Genomic DNA, 20071 nt, shown 5'->3' on the forward strand with positions numbered 1-20071 from the left:
AGTCAAAGGCTTTAGTATAGTCAATGAAGCAGAAGTAAATGTTTTCCTGGAATTCTCTTGCTTTTTCTATGATCAAATGGATGTTGGCAATTTGATCTCTGATTCCTTTGCCCTTTCTAAATCCAGCTTGTCCATCTGGAAGTTCTCAGTTCATGTACTGTTGAAGCCTAGCTTGGAGAATTTTGAGCATGACCTTGATAGCATGTGAAATGAGTGCAATTGTGCGGTAGTTTGAGCATTTTTTGGCATTGCCCTTCTTTGGGATCGGAATGAAAACAACTTTTCCAGTCTTGTGGCCACTGCTGAGTTTTCTAAACTTGCTGGCATATTGACAGAAGTACTTAAACAGCACCATCTTTTAGGATTTGAAATAGCTCAACTGGCATTCCATCACCTCCACTAGCTTTGTTCATAGTAATGCTTTCCCAAGGCCCACTTGACTTCACACTCCAGGATATCTGGCTCTAGGTGAGGGATCACACCATTGTGATTATCTGGGTCATGAAGATCTTTTTTGTACAGTTCTTCTGTGTATTCTTGCCACCGCTTAACATTTTCTGTTTCTGTTAGGTCCGTACTGTTTCTGCCATTTATTGTACCCATTTTTGCATGAAATGTTCCCTTGGTATCTCTAATTTTCTTGAAGAGATCTCTAGTCTTTCTCATTCAATTATTTTCCTCTATTTCTTTGCATTGTTCACTTAGCAAGGCTTTTCTTATCTCTCCTTGCTGTTCTTTGGAGCTCTGCATTCAGATGGGTCTATCTTTCCTTTTCTCCTTTGCCATTCACTTCTCTTCTCTTCTCCCCTAATTGTCAGGCCTCCTCAGACAACCACTTTGCCTTTCTGTATTTCTTCTTCTTGGGGACGGTTTTGATCACTGCGTCCTGTACAATGTTATGAACCTCCATCCATACATCCTCAGACACTCTATCAGATCTAATCTCTTGAATCTATTTGCCTCACAAGTAGGGTCAATGGGAGGCACTGCAGAAAACTGGAAAGAAGTCAGGTGTTTCTAACCACCTCCCACCCCAGCTCTAGGGTTCTAGCTTCTGACCCAGCCATTAGGATAGAGGTGGAGTTGTTTGATGTTGCTAAACTCTGGGTTGCTCCTCTACACTGTGGAACTGCTCAGCTCTACGATTACCTCTGTAACCAAGTCCCTGTGTTAAAATCCGTTTGAATTAACCGTAGTAGATTGTCTTCCTGACCAGATCCTGGTACAAGTTAGGCAGACCCCTATTCTGTTATTCTAAGTCATGCAATCACAAACTCCCTTAAAGATAAATCTTGGTCTCCAACTATGTCTATTTCCTCTCACAAATTTCTAGAAAAGTGTACAGAACATTGTTTTTTTTTTTTTTACTGGATATTGCCTATTCCTCTCCTAAATGACTGCACTTTGCACTTCTATCAATAGTATATAAGTATGCTCCCATAAGCTCATCAATTTGAAGTCAGAAAAATAAGGTCTAATTTTAATTTCTTTTCCTTCACCCCTAGCAAGTTTGAATTTTGTGTTCTGCCTATCTCTACCATTGTTAGCCTTTATCTGCTCCTTCTTCAGGTATTGTCAAGCAAGGCCATGTCAATATCATCAGTGGGTATCACTAAGAACTTGTAATAAGTTTATTTACCAAGTTTGTATTTTGCTTATTAAGGAAAGGGTTTTAAAATATGATAAGGAAAGGATAGAGGCAAGTACTTTTTAGAGTTCACATAAGTAAGGGCTTTATATCTTGAATGTGAATCATATATACCTACAGAGTTTAGCCAGAGTCCCTGAGGGTTCTGCTTCATCTCAGCCAAACTGCTTAAAACAGCAGACTGCTGCACCAGCCATGGTTTCAGCAATGGTTGAAATCCAGGGGCTCAAACACAGCCTAGGAAAGATCATCTAGCTTCCCATTCCATTGGCACTGTGTTTCTGGAGTGAGAAATATCTGGGGTCAAGGCAAAGTGTTGGTCACATGCCTGTCAAGCACGTATAGTCAAAATCAAAACACTCAGTAATTACTCAGATGGGTTCAGTTCAGTTCAGTTCAATCGCTCAGTCATGTCCAACTCTTTGCGCCCCCATGAATCGCAGCACGCCAGGCCTCCCTGTCCATCACCAACTCTCGGAGTTCACTCAGACTCACGTCCATCGAGTCCGTGATGCCATCCAGCCATCTCATCCTCTGTCGTCCCCTTCTCCTCCTGCCCCCAATCCCTCCCAGCATCAGAGTCTTCTCCAATGAGTCAACTCTTCACATGAGGTGGCCAAAGTCCTGGAGTTTCAGCTTTAGCATCATTCCCTCCAAAGAAATCCCAGGGTTGATCTCCTTCAGAATGGACTGGTTGGATCTCCTTGCAGTCCAAGGGACTCTCAAGAGTCTTCTCCAACACCACAGTTCAAAAGCATCAATTCTTCAGAGCTCAGCCTTCTTCACAGTCCAACTCTCACATCCATACATGACCACTGCATAAACCATAGCCTTAAGTAGATGGACCTTAGTCGGGAAAGTAATGTCTCTGCTTTTGAATATGCTCTCTAGGTTGGTCATAACTTTTCTTCCAAGGACTAACATGATTGAAAGATGACTACACTCTTAAAAAGCCTCATGAATCACACGTGGAATATTTGAAAAATGTTAAAATTTATTAATAATAGTTAACATCACACAGTTAATCCCACTAGTTCTTTATTGTACATGACAACATCTTCACTAGACTGAGTGCTCCAGGGTTTGAGATGATCTGCTACTGAGTACATCGCAGTCATAGACTGAGAGCCAATACATTTACACAGGCGAAGCAGCGCCAGCAAGGAACTATCACCTAACTGTGGGAACACAACCATTCAAAACGCATTTTCCAGCATTCTGTTTTAGAAGCCACACACACAGCTCTACCTTTTAAAAATGTGCAATTTCATAGATGGTGCCTAATGTTTCAAGTTTAAAAGTTAAAGTTCACTTCTATTTCTTGGGCATCCCTTAGTGATACACAAATCCAGACACTGTTCTCACTACAAGTTTGATAAATGTGCAAGATTTGGGTGCTTTGAGTTGTGTTGTTCCATTTTTGTTTTGATCCTTGTATCCTACTCAACATTGTTAAAAGGCCTTCCCCTCTTTATTATGAAGTATATGGGTTTAATAAAAATATTAAAATGATTTAATATTTTAGGGCAGAAGTGGGCTCACAGATTTAGGATTAACTGTACTCTAAAAAGTAGGGTAAGGAAGGTTTTAGGTCCCTTTCCCTCTCCATCCAAGCAGTTTGAAATAAATACTTCTTGTAAAAACAGCTTAGCCTAGAAGTCTGTGGACAATACCTCTTATAGAACATTTACAAAACAAACCCAAGGTGAAATTTGCTAGAAGGGTACAAATCCACCAAACATGTTGTCCCTGAAGTTTTGTATGTTTGATTAATAGTTTGGTTTTGGTTTGCTATCAACAATTACACCATTTTGCAAATATTTTTGGTGACTTCCTTTATCTTGTTAGAGAGGTTTAAAATACTACTAATTGCCTTAAGACTGAAGATTACTAAGCAGTTTATTTGAAATGATTCCTGTTGCCTTTGTTAACATCTCATGTAATATTGTGCCAGAGAAGTTTCTAGACTGAGCAATCAGTTGGTGTGGTTTCTTCAGTCCACAGTCCCAACCCCCTTCACGCTATCCCCAGACACCTTCCAAGTTTCTGAGTCTGCAGGGAAAGGAGGAGCTGCTTGACCGTTCCCTTACTTTAATGATGTTTTCCTTCTCTTCCTGTAGATGAATGAGGTATTTCTAGTAACCGATTAGTATATCTTCATCTTCCATCCTTTAACTACATTGATCTATTGAGACCCTGTGTATTTATAGACATAACAAATTAACATATAAATACATTACATACAAAGGATCATACAGTGTCAAGATGAAGGAGCAGATGTACTTCATGAACTAAATACATTTCAAATATAAATTAAAATGAAAATACAGTGTTTCCACTTCTGCAGGAAAAATTTTAAAACAGACCAAAAAGTCTTCCCGCCCCCAAAGGTCCACTGCTTATTGATGACCTGTGAACCTACTCCCAGGACTCTAGGCTTTGGTTTTGCTTGATCAGACTCAGGATGCTTTGATTCCAGGAACAGCATCCACTGGAACCCCCCTGGCAAATGCTTAGAGATGAGGTTGAAGAGGGGCTGCCACATGGCTATCCATGGACGTCCCCTCCATTGCTGCCCCTCCCCCCTGCCTATGGGAGAATCAGGCTCAAGTCAGTGGAGACCTCTCAGCTCTCTGAGAGGAGAAATAGCACCAACTTTCAAGCTGGGGGATGCTTTCCACCTAGAAATGTCATGGTCAGGCTTCAAGGTGAAGCAAACAAATTTTTTATTTTTGTCCCCATCCTGTAGGATTATACAGGGGCATGGTATTTGGCCAGGGGGATTACTAAAGATTAAATCTTTTTTTCGAGTTTTAAAAAAATCAATGGTAACGGTTGTGAAAAGTGTGAACAAATCCTTACTTCAAATTGTATTTATCTCAGGAGGGCCAAGGCTTGGGTACCAAACTCTACAATGAGTAGACAGAGAGACAAAATCTAGTCCAGTGACGTGCTCTCTGCCAAGGAAAAGCCAAGGGGTCTGTTTCTGACACAAGGGGAATGGCATCTTATAATTTAAAGCAGGAAAGAAGGGAAACCAGAGAAAGTCCTTCCAATTGCAGGGGCTCTACCGTTGTCCAGCCTCTCGGATGCGGCAGGCCACAGCAGTGATGAGAGCTGCCCCCTTCCCACTGCCATCTTCTGACTCCAGGAAGGACACATCACATTTTGGAGCCAAGTCCTTCACCGTCTCATGCATGACTTTGGCAAAGCTGAAAAAGTTGGGAGGAAGACGGAACAAAATGTCTTAGTCACAACAGATTTGTGTCCTAAAAGATAGTGCCCTAAGAAGTGATGCTGGAAACCTAGGAATAATTGAGATGGAGAAGAGGATGATAGCTACCATGTATTAAACACTATGTATTGTTTTTCAGAAAACTGAGGTTTGGAGAGACTAGCAACATGCCCAAGTTCTATGTTACAGTGGGCAAGAGAAGCTAAGATTCAACTCTAGGACAAAAGCCTGAGATTATGGCCAGCTGTGTTCTTAAAAGAGCAGTCATTTATGCATGCCTTGCAGAAGTGCCTGTTCATCAGCTCTAGAGGGGAGGACCAAGTCCCATACATGTGATATTCCATTTTCCAGAGATATTAACTCATGTCAGACTCATGTCTAACCCAAAATTTCATTAAAGGCAAAAGGAGCAGACTTAGGAGGGTGTTGTTGGGAGATGACAAGAATCAAAGATTCTTCCTGATATGGGACTAGAGAAAGAGACCATTTGTCATTATTTACCCACTAGAGCAGGGTCGAGTTGCTCCTCCCCATTGGCAGAGCTGAGAATAGAGGTCCTAACCTCAAGCCCCAGTGCTAGTGGCTGTTCCACTCCCAACCCTCACTTGGGACTGAGGTTCCTATTTTCACAATGACACTGAACATCAATAAGAGAAATTTAGAACTCCTCAGGGTCCACTCTTTGCACTAACTATAGACTCTGGGCAAGCATCTCAACTCCTTGAAACAATCATGGTGACATGGATGGCAATTCAATCAATGAGTCTCTCCATCCTACCTTCTGCTGAGCAAGGGGCACAACTCTGTTCTTTTAAGTTTTAGTTGAAGAGCTTCTATGGAAAAGGGACTGAGGCATATCCTGATTTTAAAACAATTTGTTCAAAATTTATGCAAGTGAGAGAAGAAAGGAGAAGAGAAGTAGTGATGAGAGGACAAAAGGGGGAAGAGATGGACAAAGACAGAAAAAAGAGTAAAAAGAAAAAGGAATTCAGTATTTCCATACTAGAGATGAGGGTGGCAAACTGCTTCTATAGAGGGCTAGACAATTGATACTTTGAGCTTTGTGGGTCATATAGTCTGCTGTTAATAGCCAAAAGCAGCCATAGACAACACATAAACAAGTGGGCATGGCTGTGTTTCAATAAAAGTTTATTTAAAAAAAAAAAAACAGTTGTGGCTATAATCTGCCAACTCCTACCCTAGACAATAGGAAAAAGTGCTCCAGATTTCCCGCATACATTCACTAGAACATTGGCAGAAGCACTGTTTGAAATAGTCAAAATCTAGAAATAACCCAAATATTCATCATTAGGATAAATTATAGCTTAGACACTCAGAGGTTACAGCCCTGAAAATTAATGAACTATGATTGCAGACTTCAGTGTTGATGCATCTAAAAACCACATGCAATGTGGGAAAAACCAGTCACAAAAGAAAAGATGCCATCTGATTCCCCTTATGGTAAATTCAAAATTGAGTAAAACTGGGACTTCCCTGCTGGTCCTATGGCTAAGACTGCGCTTCCAATGCAGGGGGCTCAGGTTCAATCCCTGGTCTAGGAACTAAGATCCCATATGCTGCTCAGTGCAGCCAAAAAAAATTAAGTAAAAATAAACACTATAGATGCATACATAAAATATGGGAGAAAAAAAGTGATAAACTTAATCACCTCAGCACTTACTCTTGGTGGGGAAAATGAAGGGTACAACTGGGAGGAGCTCACAGGGGGCTTCCAAGCTGGATGGTAAAACACAGACCTACACAGTTATTAGGAGAAGGAAATGGCAACCCACTCCAGTGTTCTTGCCTGGAGAATCCCAGGGACGGGGGAGCCTAGTGGGCTTCCATCTATGGGGTCGCACAGAGTCAGACAGGACTGAAGCGACTTAGCAGCAGCAGCAGACACAGTTATTAATCGTTAAAACTATAATACATGCACTATATACACTCTTTGCAATGTCTGATAATTTGCCATAAAATAAAGATTGAGAGAAAGGAAAGCAGGGAAAGAATGAAGAGATGTGGGGAGACAGATGGGCAGGGAGAGTGGAGGTTAGGCACTTACTGAGGATGTAGCTTGTAGAGGGTCCCGTCCACACCCACTGTCACTTTGAGGGTGTCCAGCCCACGGTTTTCTCGTATTTTGTCCACTACAGCGGCCATGCCTGCGCCACAGAGCTGGGCTGCCCGTCGAGCCACCACGGTGCACACCTCCTTGACGATGATGCTGTCATCGCAGGTGCTCTCGAGCCCTAAGTGGTGCAGGATGGCACGGACCTGCAGCAGGGCCAGGCAGTCACTGGGGCAAGAGGAGACAGCCAGTGGTCAGTGATGCACCAAGAGGGCCTGATGGCTTGCTACTCCAGGGCCTGACTCCTTCATCCGAAGCAGTTCTGGGGGACCTGGACTTCCAAGGGCTGGGGGTCAAAGCTACCGTCCGTGAGAGGTGGTTCCATTTTTAAACTCAATTCAGGAACTAGCGCTTATCACACTGGCCCACATGGACAGGAACACAAAGAAACAGCTCCCTCTGCCACTTTATCTAGGCAAGGTGCACACTGCTGCTACAAAACTGATACTCAAAAGGAAATTCACTGGCCATGATTCCACTTATTTGGAAATAGCAAAGACAGTGCTGATGCTAATACATGACAGTTTTCAGTTGCAAAGCCCTTTCCTGTCCAGTCTCTCATTGTTCACAGGCCAGCAGGACAAGCCTCAACAGCCAACATTAGATGCCTCTTCTACTCCTCCTCCCCGACTCTGGGTGGTCTCAAATCGACCTGTGCTCTATTTATAGAAGAAAACAGACATGTAAACTGGAACAGCATTCTGTTCGCTAGTGCAGATAACTTAGGGCCCCCCTCATGTAGGCTGTCTAGTGCCTGTTTTTCAATATGCCTGAGAGTAATATTAATGACAGCATTAATTTTCAGAAGGCTCTGAAACTCAGCATTCTAATTTAGAGCAGACTTCTCTTCTCCACCATTAAATTGGAGGAAGAAAGCCTTGCTTTAATGAGCCACCACAGGATGCCACTTAATCCTGGTTGCCTTATTACTGCACCAGCGGTTAAGAAGATCCTTCTTGCCAAGCACAGGGGCTTCAGTGAGTTATCTTCCACCGTGCATTCCCATTTACATTCTGTGAGCAGCTATCTTTCTTTCTACCTTTGAAATTGGTCTAAAACCAGCAATACTGCTTTGCACAGGTTCATCCAGCTTAGCATGATTTTTCACAAGAATATATATTTTCCCTTAAAATGCCACCCGTTCATAAAGTACTTTAAAACAACACTATATAGAGAGAAACATGTTAGCTACTAAACTGACCTGTATGTAAGCCACACCCTGATCATACCTGAACTGTGAAAATCCCAGCTTGTCTGTCCATGAAAAGGACACACGGCCCATCCTACTCCAGGCCCTAAATTCTCACCTCTCAATCTGAGACAGGAACTTGGTTTCAAAGATTCCCCTTGTCTTGAGCCTCTCTGAGATGCGGCCACGGAAAAGCAGCCCACGCTTGGTGAAATCGATGAGGATGTTACGAACAATCTCGCCCAAGTACATGCCGCTGATCATTTTCTCAAACCTGCAATGCAGGTAACGTTCATGGAGGTTAAAAAAGAAGTGTAGGATGTGCTGAGACAGACCAGCCTTCACTACATCAGAAGGTAGAGAGCATACAGCTTCCCATTGGTGGAACGGGAAATGCTATTTGACTCACTTAGGCAGGATTCCTGGCATCCACACGTACTGACTCATAGCGTTCAGTAAAATGTGTCCTGAGGCCCAAGGGATTCCCTGAATTGACTCCATTTAATGGGTTCATTTTCCTTCCAAGGCTTATTCCTGACTTCTCAAGGAGGAACTCACACCAGACCCCACCGCACTTCCAGAAGAGTAGGATGCTGAATCTTAATCCCTGATGTTGCTGAGAATTTAGCATGCTTTCCCGTCAACCTAATCATTTATTGCTTAAATAACTAGTGCCAGCTGAGAACTAAACTGGCCAAGAGAACTAAACATGACTACTCAATATCTTGAGGGTCTTCTGGCTCGGCCTAGTGCCTTTAAAAATATCAACATTCTAGATTTCTACCAAGACTCCATCATCGTTTAATCTTGTCTTACTCCAGCCTGTTTTCTTTCATTAATGTTGTCTGGCTGGTTCCTGGAGGCACTTTAATCTGTGGCCTCTACTATAGACAAATGTTTGCAAAGGATATTCTGCAGAGGTACAGTCCCTGGTTAATCCAATTAGGAAAAACTACATTCAACCTCTTCCTAATGGGACCCCACCACACCAAGGGCTTGGTGATGCTGGAGCTGCCCCCTTGTCCAGTATGACAATAGAGGATGCTATATACTGGATGGATGGAGAAAGGCTTGCTCCTATTCGCTTCCTGGTCCTACCTGCCTCGCCCCAGCAATGCTTCTTCACTCTGATGGCAACAGGTGGTTCAACTGTCTGTTTTCCTCAAGTCCCACACCTAGGTTTTAACACTTTCTCTCACCTGCCCAGTCCTCACAGTAGGAGCTGCTTCCTACATGTATACTAACTTCTGTGCTACTCAGCAACCCTCTTTGGTCTTTTCATCCCTCTAAATCCTTGATCAACTCCAATTCTCCTTGCAACATAACTGTTGTGATTTTTGTTTTCCCAACTGGACTTCAAGACCATCACAGTTCAACAGGGCAAAAAGGACTTAACCCAGAACTTCCCAGATGTATCTGACAAGAAGCCCTTTCCAAAGAAACCTCTTCTGTTAACATCTCAAGAGAATGAGCATCCTGGGATTTGCTGTTGTGGGTGACTCATCACTGTTCAGTTCTGAGATAAACATACCAGAGCCCACACGCAGCTGGGCACCTACCTCTGTCTGCCAGGGTTAAGGGAAAGTTCATCCACAGCTGCATCAAATTCTGTGCGCAAGTCATCGAGGCATCCGTTGTCCCCGAAGGCCCCCCACTCCATGTTGACACACATCCGCCCCTCTTCCCCTTCCACCAGCTCAACATTCCGCATCTCCTCCATGTAGCAGGCATTGCTGCCTGTGCCTGCCAATCAAGAGAGGTCAGTCAGGGCCTCCCTCGGCACCATCCCCCCAACCAACCCTAGGCTATGTGAACCCGCAGGGGAAGGACAGCCCAAGTCCTCACCAACAATGAGGCCGACTTCACAGTGAGGGTCTTCATAGCCACAGGTCATCATAGTCCCAACTGTATCATTCACCACGGCAACCACGTCCAGGTCAAACTCCTGAGAACAACAGCAGATCCCAATCCCCAAATGAGCCACAATAATCTCCCTCAGACATTTGCAGGGGAGATTTAGATGTGTATAAAACTTATTGGTGGCTCAGAGGTTAAAGCGCCTGCCTGCAATGCAGGAGACCTGAGTTCGATCCCTGGGTTGGGAAGATCCCCTGGAGAAGGAAATGGCAACCCACTCCAGTATTTTTGCCTGGAGAATCCCATGGATGGAGGAGCCTGGTGGGCTACAGTCCACGTAGTTGCAAAGAGTTGGACACGACTGAGCGAATGAACTGAACTGAACTGAACTGAACTGAAAGCTTATATAGCAGGGCTTATTTGCTCTGCTCAAATGTCACCTCCTCAGAGACCTTCCCTGGTTATACTATTTAAAAGAATGTGCTTCCCCAGCCCCACTCACTCTGTCCTCACCCCACTTCATTTTCCTTCATAGCACAAAAGCACCTGACGTTAGCTCACGGTTTGTTTATAGAACGTGAGCTTGTGGCCATTCCTGAATCCCCAGTTGCCCAGAGGAAGGCTTGACAGACCATGGACACTCACAGACTGCCGAAGGACTAGAATAATTGTCCCTGTGACCAGCACAACCGCACCTAACAGCTCCCCCCGCTTTTGTACACAGAGACCCCTTCCGGCCTCGTGCTATGCCTCCCTTACCTCTCGCCGGTGGATGGCTTCCTTCAGCAGCATAACTACGTCCTCACCCTCGCAGCCAGACGCCTTGAAGCCTTTAGTCCACTTCAGGAGGATGCTCTAGGAATCACACATGGGCAGGGAGGGGGATATCAGAGAAGGACTCTTGGCTCATTCTCTAGTTGTCAACCTCACAGGTTATCAGAGGCCCTTTGAAAACCGATCATCTCATCCACAAGTTATTCTAAACCTGTCTCACCTACTAGAAGGGCCTACTGTGCACCAGGCACTGGGCAAAGCACATCACATGTGCTACAGCATTTAATCTTCACAGCAACTGTGTGAAATGTCTGTCATTATCGTGCCCATTTTACAGGTAACTCTGGCCCTGGAGTAAACTGCCCAAGGCCTGCAGCTTGGAATAGAGGAGGCCCTCACCCGCAGGCTCACCAACTCCAATGCACGGGCTCATAAGCACCACACAACTGCCCCTGCCAAGAAGCTAGGCTCTATACGCTTGTTGCCCTCACCAGGAAACACAGTTTGCCCTGAACATCACATAGAGGGGTCGGTTTGTGTCTCTGAATTTTCAGATTCCACTACGAAGTGAACGAGTACTCTCTGCGGAGTTATACAGGGCCTTTTAGGAGCAGATATACGATGGCTCTGAATATGGGGACTGTTTCACATACTGCTCCCTGAATCCCTCTGTGCTGCTTCAGGCCATCAGGGAATAGGCATCCAGGACCCCCACGCCACTCTTGAGAGGCCGGAACCCTAAAGAGGGCCACGTGCTCACTGTCTACCCACTGGCATGGTTTCTCCAGGACTTGCTTGGTTTCTCACGGCCCAGGAGTTTAATATCACTAGTCCCACTGTGTTCGGATCCCAGGAAACTCAGAAAAACAAAGTTCAATCTCAGTTAGTGACCTAGTTGACACACTTATATCCAAACCACTCTGATTTTCTTGTTTACAAATTAGCTTGACATCTCTGATGAAATTTTGTATTTGGCACTTTCAAGCATTTGGAATGCTGAAATAACATTACTGCAAGTGGTCCTTAGATAATATGGCATGCAGAGGCCCCAACAGCTGGGGAGAGCTGCCCGTGGCCACCAGCTAAGCCAGGCAGCTTGAGGCCTCTGGGCTTCAGAACCTGCTGATTTCCCCATCAACAGACTGATCTCAGCAGAGCAGAGCCCAGCTTACAGACAGAACAACAGACAGAACCCAGCTTCTGCTTCTCTTGTTCTTAGCTTTCACAGTTCTAGACTGAATACCTGATGCTTACAGAAACTTAGAACATATGGCATAAATGCAATACAATGACCTGGAATTTTACAATTCAGGCACAAAAAGAAACAGTTGACATGTCTTGGGGGCCACCAGATAAATATATAAGCATATATATATCTATAAGCACATATACATATATATATACATGCTATACTTGAAAAATATACCTGAACAGTATGTTAAAAATATTTCAGTGGAAGTATACTTGAAAAGTCTGTTAAAAATATTTCAGTAGAAGAAGTCTAGGAGCATATAAACTGGAATTTTTTTTATCTTCCTATTAATCAAATTTTGTACATTTCTGTATTATAGAGTTTATACTTTTCTTAAAAATATTTTTCTGGTCTTACCATCAGTGTTTTCCCAAATCATTGAGATTCCTTCCAAAAAACTAGTCGCTAATATGAGTCAGTAAATGACTCATGACTTAAATATTTCCCAGCTGTTGAATGACTTAGTTTGTTTCTAATGACTGTTATAATAAGCAATGTTTCCTTAAATATCACATAAGTACTTATATACATGTTTGATAAGTACTTTTGGTAAACTGATGCAAATGAGAAGGCTTTGAAAACCAATGCATTAATACTGAAACAAATAATATGTTGAGACAAAGAAGCTGGAAAAACTAAAAGCAATCCTAGACTAACACTGGACAAATGTTAACAGATGTTGGGAAATACTGGATTCGGCAGGGTTTTTACCAGGACTTCCTAACACCTGACCTGTGCTAGCAGTGCACGTGGTAAATTTAACTCGCAGAGGGCAGGACTAGGAGGCATTTACAAAACTCACTGAGTGACATAAGGGCTGCTGTAAGAGCACCAGATCTTTATCCCCTTCTTCATTCACCCAAGGCAAGCTGACAGGGAATAAAAAGCAAAGGGGACACTAGGGAAATATCACGACATCCAAACAGGAGATGGAGTGAAATGTCCCGAGCCCAAAACAGGGGCCTCAGGAATGGCTGAGCATAACTGACAGCATGGACCCATGTTTTAAGAAACTGGAATGAAATCATGGCTTAGCCACTCGCAGGCTATATGACCTGCAAGATACTTAGCCTCTCTGTAGACCTTGTTTTCCTTTCTGCAAAATGGGCACACAGACACCTACCTTATATGGTTGCTGTGAGGGTTAAATGAGGAAACCTAGCAGAGTACCTTGCACAAAATACTTTAAAAAATGTCAGTTGTTGATATTATTAGCATCGTCATCATCATCCCAAAGATTGTTACCTACTTGACTCTCACCAGCTCTGACTTGCTCATTCCCATCAACAAGCCCTTCCCCATGACTGATCACTAATGCCCTTCTCTTCTTCCTCTTGGGTCAGCTTTCTCCCTTGCTCAAAACTCTGGCTGGTTCAGAGTTAGTAAAGCCCATGGGAGACCCCTCCAGGAAAGAACTGTTACCTCGTCTAGGCTGTTCTGCTGGCAGGGGAAGGAGAACGTGAAACCTAGAGGCAGGGACACACCCTTCATGCCCATGTACTCCAGGAAGTCCGCAATGCACTGGACGATGTGGTCAAAGAGCTGTAAGGAGAAGTTGGGCTCTGAGCAGGGTGGTAGGTGGGCCAGGGCAGGCTGCACCCAGCAGGGCCTGAACACCAGCTCTGGGCCTCTACCCAAGAGAAAAGCCAGCTCAGGCACATACTTAAGTAAAGGCCAGCCAGAGCCTTAAGCCCACCTACTCCTCCCCAGGACCACCGGTGAAAACAGAGAAAGCACTGCCCTCCCAGGTGAGGAGGGGTTGTCCCGGAGTCCCCCCAGAGGTGCCCTGTCTTACCTCGTCCCCTGTGCCGTGCATGACCTCCTGCGGGATCGAGTAGATCTTGTTGTGCATCTCCACCCCGCGGCGCTTCCCGTTCCGCACACGTACCAGCAGGACCCGGAAATTGGTGCCCCCAAGGTCCAAGGCCAGGAAGTCTCCTTTCTCTGGAAAATAAGCCCGGGAAGATAATTCACTGGAGCTATAGAGAGTGACAGTCACCTTCCCCTAATGGGGAGCTCTCCCAGGAGGCCCTGGACAACTTCAGGATAATAGACAGTTGTTTAGTCACTAAGTTGTGTCCGATTCTTGCAACCCCATGAACTGTAGCCAGCCAGGCTCCTCTGTCCATGAGATTTCCCAGGCAAGAATACTGGAGTGGGTTGCCATTTCCTTCTCCATGATAGACAGTAAGTTCCACCTAATGATAAAGAAAATAAGAACCCTGGGATTAGACACTTCCTGGCTCCTTTGTGGTTCTCAAATGAATTTTCAAGTTGCAGGATCCCAGGAATTACAATGAGCGCCAGAACATAGGAAAGAAATCGTGATATGGCACACTCCAAAATATCCAAACATGCCACCTGTACAAAATCAAAGGCCACCTTACATAAGGCTCCAGAATAGAGAAGAGAAAAGGAACAACAGTCCAACTCTCCAAAGAAAACTGAAGGGAAGTCTTTCTAAATGAGAAAACCCTCCTTTGTAGGACAGTCACAATGCACTGCATGCCTCAGTCAGTTTCCATGCAACCCTCAGGCAGCTGCAAGAGGGAGGCACTGCACTCCGCTCTACAGAGGAGCGAGACCTGGCTGAACTAGGGTGCAGCAATACAACCTGTCCCATAGCACAAAGCACCATAAACAATATGTAAGCAAATGGGCATGGCTGTGTGCTAATAAAACTTTATTTGTAAAAATAGGCAGTGGGCTAGATTTAGACCATGGATTTTAGTTTGCCAACCCCTGACCTTATATGAGCTAACCCTGGAACCAAAATTCCTATATTTGAATCCAGCTCTACCATCTCCTAGTTGGGCAGGTTTCTTAATTTCCCTGTGCCTAGGTTTGGTGTAAAACATAATAGCTTATTAACAAAATTAACTACTAGTGTCTGTTAACAGTTGAAGAGTAACTGAATTAATATGCATGGAATGCTTAGAGAAGCATTTGACACATAGTAAGCAAGTATTTACTACGATCCCTGTTCAGTTTTAGCAAAGGAGTACCTTGGTTGAGCTCACTGAACACCAGAATTTCCCAGGACTACAGCTGAAGAAACACGTTCGACAATCTGACCCGAACAGCTAATGCTAAGGCTAAGGGAATCCTCTTGGAGTGACTGAGCCCCGCGGTGAGCTGGGTGGCAGCCCTGCTGCGTACCTGTGCCGTCAGGGGTGGCACACACGTAGGTGGGCAGCATCTTGACAGGAGCAATGGCGTGAGTCTCCTTGCTCAGACCTCGCTCCATTTCTATCTTCATCCTCTTCTTGACCTCCAGCAGCTGCTCACGGCTCAGCTTCAGAGACTCCAGGGTCTTCTGGCGGGCTCGGTGCTGATCGGCCAGCCGATAGGCCACTGCCGTCACCATGGCTGCCCCCTTGCCACTGCCATCCTCAGAGCGGAGGAAGCGGACGTCACAGTCAGGCACCAGGCGCCGCACGGTCTTGTGAAGACGCTTGGCAAACCTGCAGTCACAGAGACGGGCTAAGAGTTGGGTGCCCACAGGTAGGGTCAGTGGTACAAATGTTTGGCGCAGTAGCTCACCACCTCAGCCCAAATGACACCCTAAACACTCTCTCCCTACTCTTTCCCAGGTTAGGGGTCACTGTATAAAAGCTCAAAATATTTAAATGTAACCACCCTGTGAAAAGAAAAGGACCCCTCTAGGAAGCCACCATCTCCTGCAGACACTCACAGAAGACCCCCTTCTCATAGGCCCCAGCTCCTCTACCCAACTTATCAGCCTCAGGTGACTCTGACACCAACTACTATTCATGTTTCATCAATTCAGCAGATGCTGCCTAGGAAAGATCCAAAAACAAAAACGTCAAAATGCTCTAGACTTTGGCCTCTCTTTGGCTGCTTTCTGCCAAGAAGCCCAGAGGTGTCTGAACAGCTAAGGATTTGTGTGGTGGCTGCTTGGAGCCACGGTCTCCAAGGCCTTACTACTCCAAGTGTGGTCCATGGGCTGGCAGCATCACTGGGTGCTATTAGAGACACAGGATCTCAGGCTGAACCCAGATCTTCTGAACCAGAAGCTGCCTCTTAACTAGATCTTCTAGTAATCTGTGTGCACTTTAAAGTTTCTGAAGCACTGGACCAGGAGCCTAGGGCATGGAAGGGCTGAGGCCCTCCACATTCCCCTTCAGTTAATGCAGGGCCATTGACCAGGCCTTCTTATTTGGTGAAAATGATGAGCTAAGTGGGTACCATAGAAAAAAATATCTTTCAAGTTAAAGGATCAAAACATAGACGGCAGGGCAGGATTAATTCAATACCTAGGTGAGCCAGAGAAGCTGGAACTAAGAAAGCACAAAAAAGAGCCCCCAGAAGCCAGGAGAGCTCCGAGGAAAGCCTCCACCCATGCCGAGGACAACACAGGTCCCACTTGCCCAGTGGGGAGCTTTCATTCCACAAAGAACCTGGACGCCATGGCCCATCTCCACCACCCCCACAGTGCGACGCAGAGCTCCTGCAGAGTCAGGCCTCTGAGGGCCCGCGTGCTGACTCACTGGGGGTGCTTCTTGTAGACGGAGCCATCGACCCCGACGGTGGAGCGCAGCCGGTCCACGCCTTTGTTCTCCTTGATGCGCCGCAGCACGGCCGCCAGCGTAGCCGCACACAGGCTGGCCGAGCGTGTGGACACGATCTGGCAGACCCGATGAGTAGCCACACAGTCCTCATCCGTCGGGTTCAGCCCCAGCCGCACCAGGATCTCACGGGCCTTCCGGATGCCATCCTTCTCCCTGGGAAACAGAAACAGCGCGTGAGCAGGCGTCTACTCACCGTGGCCAGTGGGAGGGAAGATGTGTGCCCACAAGGAAAGCCCTCGGCCCCAGCAAATGCCATGTCCCAGGGAAGGCAGACACCCGCCTCACTGCTCTGCCCACCTATGGAACAAGGAGGCGAAGAAAGCACAAGCTGAGGTCTTCTTTCCCCCCCGCCCCCCACCGCCAACACACAGTACTTCAGGTGCCCCTGTTTCCCCAGTGAGATCAACCAAGTTTCCTTATGCACACACTATGGGAGGACAAGGCCCTGTTCCTGGGGCTTTACACACCAAGCTGCGTGTGTATCAGTTTGCTTGTCTCAGGATAGTGGGAATGTTGTCCCTGCCACCAACTATCTCTGACCACAGGAACCCAGCTGTGGAGCCCACCCTATTTTCTCTCTATCAAGCAGTCTGTTGCAGTTCACCATGGAGTTGGCAGTGCTTTAACTTGCATCTAAAGATGTTGGTCAAGGGTTGATGCTTTGAGATTAGCCCTCTTTTCAGGGGGAATTAAGTGTCCACATATATCGAGCACTGTCATTTCCTCCAAGTTTAACAAGGAGGTACAGTTCATTCAAGTATCCCACTAAAAACAAAGTCATTTGGACTGTCTCACTGCTCCTGTTAGCACCAAAATCATCTCCTCTCCACCATCTGGTGCCTGAAACGAGGCCTCCTCAAGTGACAAGTGGAAGTCTCAAAAAGAGGACACCATTGCTTCCCTGGTGGCTCAGTGGTAAGGAATCCACCTGCCAATGCAGGAGACACAGGTTCAATCCCTGGTCTGGGTAGATGCCACACGCCACAGAGGCTCTAAGCCCGTGTGCCACTGCTATTGAACCTGGGCTCTAGAGCCCGGGAACCACAGCTACTTTGCCCACGTGCTACTGAAGCCAGTGAGTCCACGCTCCACAAGAGAAGCTACCACAATGAAAAGCCACCCCTACTCATTGAAACTAGAGGAAAGTCTGCACAGCAATGAAGATACAGCACAGTCAAAAATAAATGAACAAAGCTGCAGTTAAAAACAAAACAAACAAACAGGAAACCAAGTCCAACTTTTTGGATATCATTGATTGAAAAACAAAAATCAAGCCATGCTCACTCCCACTCCCGCTGCTCGGTGAAAATGCAGGCTTCAACTCTAACTTTTGGAACTAATGGGCCGTCCAAGGACCTCTTTTTCTGTTATGAAGCAGGAGTCAGGATAGAGCCCTTTCTGAAAATCGCCAGTATGGAATGATTGTCTGAGGAGGTCTTACAGATAGCTGAGAAGTGAAAGACAAAGGAGAAAAGGAAAGATACATCCAACTAAATGAGTTCCAGAGAATACCAAGGAGAAGAAAGTCTTCTTGAGAATACCAAGGAGAAGAGGAAAGACCAATGCAAAGAAACAGAGAAAAACAATAGACTGGGAAAGACTAGAGATCTCCTCAAGAAAACTGGAGATATCATGGGAACATTTCATGCAAAGATGGGCACAATAAAGGACCCAAATGGCAAGGACCTAAAAGAAACAGCAGAAATTTTAAAAAGATGGCAGGACTTCACTTAAGAGTTGGGCAAATGTCTTAATGATCCAGATAACCATGATGGTGTGGTCAGTCACCTAGGGCCAGACATCCTAGAGGTGAAGTCAAGTAGGTCTTAGGAAGCATCACTACAGTTAGTGGTGGTGATGGAATTCCAGCTGAGCTATTTCAAATCCTAAAAGATGATGCTGTTAAAGTGCTAGGCTCAATATGCCAGCAAACCTGGAAAGCTCAGCAATGGCCACAGGACTGGAAAAGGTCAGTTTTCATTCCAATCCCAAAGAAGGGCAATGCCAAAGAATGTTCAGACTATCATACAATTGTGTTCGTTTCACATGCTAGCAAGATAAGGCTCAAAATCCTTCAAACTAGGTTCAACAGTATGTGAGCCAAGAACTTCCAAATGTACAACCTGGATTTAGGAAAGGCAGCGGAATCAGAAATCAAACTGCCATCTGTTGAATCATAGAAAACGCAAGGAAATTCCAGAAAAATATGTACTTTTGCTTCATTGACTATGCTAAAGCCTTTGTGTGGATCACAACAAACTGTGGAAATTCTTAAAGAGATGGGAATATCAGACCACCTACCTGCCTCCTGAGAAACCTGTATGCAGGTCAAGAAGGAACAGTTAGAACTGGACATAGAACAACAGACTGGTTCAAAACTGGGAAAAGAGTACGTCAAGACTGTATATTGTCACCCTGTTTATTTTACAGAGTACATTATGTGAAATGCCAGGCTGGATGAATCACAAGCTGAAGTCAAGATTGCCAGGAGAAATGTCAATAACCTCAGATATGCAGATGGTCCCATCCTAATGGCAGAGAGCAAAGAGGAACTAAAGAGCCTCTTGATGAAGGTGAAAGAGGAGAGTGGAAAAGCTGGCTTAAAACTCAACGTTCAAACAACAAAGATCATAACATCCAGTCCCATCATTTCATGGCAAATAGATGGGCAAAGAAATGAAAACAGTGGCAGATTTTATTTTCTTGGGCTCCAAAATCACTGCAGATGGTGACTGCAGCCATCAAATTGAAAGACACTTGCTCCTTGGTAGAAAAACTATCACAAACCCAGACAGCCTATTAAAAGCAGAAATATGACTTTGCAGACAAAGGTCCATATAATCAAACCTATGGTTTTTCCAGTAGTCATGTACAGATGTGACAGTTGGATCATAAAGAAGGCTGAGTGTTGAAGAATTGATGCTTTCAAATTGTGGTGCTGGATAAGACTCTTCAGAGTTCCTTGGATTGCAAGATCAAACCAGTTGATCCTAAAGGAAACCAGTCCTGAATAGTCATTGGAAGGACTGATGCTGAAGCTCCAATACTTTGGCCACCTGATGTGAAGAGTCAATTCATGGGAAAAGCCCCTGATTCTGAGAAAGACTGAGGGCAGGAGAGGAAGGGGGCATCAGCGGATGAGAAGGTTGGATGGCATCACTGAATCAATGGACATGAGTTTGAGCAAACTCCAGGAGATAGTGAAAGACGGGGACGTCTGCATGCTGCAGTCCATGGAGTCGCAGAGGGTCAGACACCACTTAGCAACTAAACAACAAAAGGGAATGAAATGCCAGGGCTTCAGGAAAAGAGAAGTAGATGAAAATCAATCATTGAAGGGTCCACAGGGAGCCTCTAGCATAAAGCTGAGGTCCCTGTGCCAGGCAGGAACTC

The 20071-nt window shown here is 45.3% G+C and overlaps 1 protein-coding gene across 1 annotated transcript in view; it reads right to left on the reverse strand.

The window, feature by feature from the left end:
* Nucleotides 1–2633: 2633 nt before the first annotated feature.
* Nucleotides 2634–20071, reverse strand: part of HK2 (hexokinase 2) — a 69055-nt gene continuing 51617 nt past the window's right edge. Inside the window, exons 9-18 of the mRNA XM_052647663.1 lie at nucleotides 16598–16831; nucleotides 15246–15550; nucleotides 13882–14030; nucleotides 13509–13628; nucleotides 10820–10915; nucleotides 10049–10148; nucleotides 9763–9946; nucleotides 8322–8477; nucleotides 6949–7182; nucleotides 2634–4860 (exon numbers count right to left, since the gene is read on the reverse strand). Of these exons, the coding sequence (XP_052503623.1) occupies nucleotides 4716–4860; nucleotides 6949–7182; nucleotides 8322–8477; nucleotides 9763–9946; nucleotides 10049–10148; nucleotides 10820–10915; nucleotides 13509–13628; nucleotides 13882–14030; nucleotides 15246–15550; nucleotides 16598–16831 (1723 nt within the window). The 3' untranslated portion in view covers nucleotides 2634–4715. The remainder of the gene's footprint in view (nucleotides 4861–6948; nucleotides 7183–8321; nucleotides 8478–9762; nucleotides 9947–10048; nucleotides 10149–10819; nucleotides 10916–13508; nucleotides 13629–13881; nucleotides 14031–15245; nucleotides 15551–16597; nucleotides 16832–20071) is intronic.

This window comes from Budorcas taxicolor, chromosome 11 (genome assembly GCF_023091745.1).
Source record: "Budorcas taxicolor isolate Tak-1 chromosome 11, Takin1.1, whole genome shotgun sequence".
Lineage (NCBI taxonomy): Eukaryota > Metazoa > Chordata > Mammalia > Artiodactyla > Bovidae > Budorcas > Budorcas taxicolor.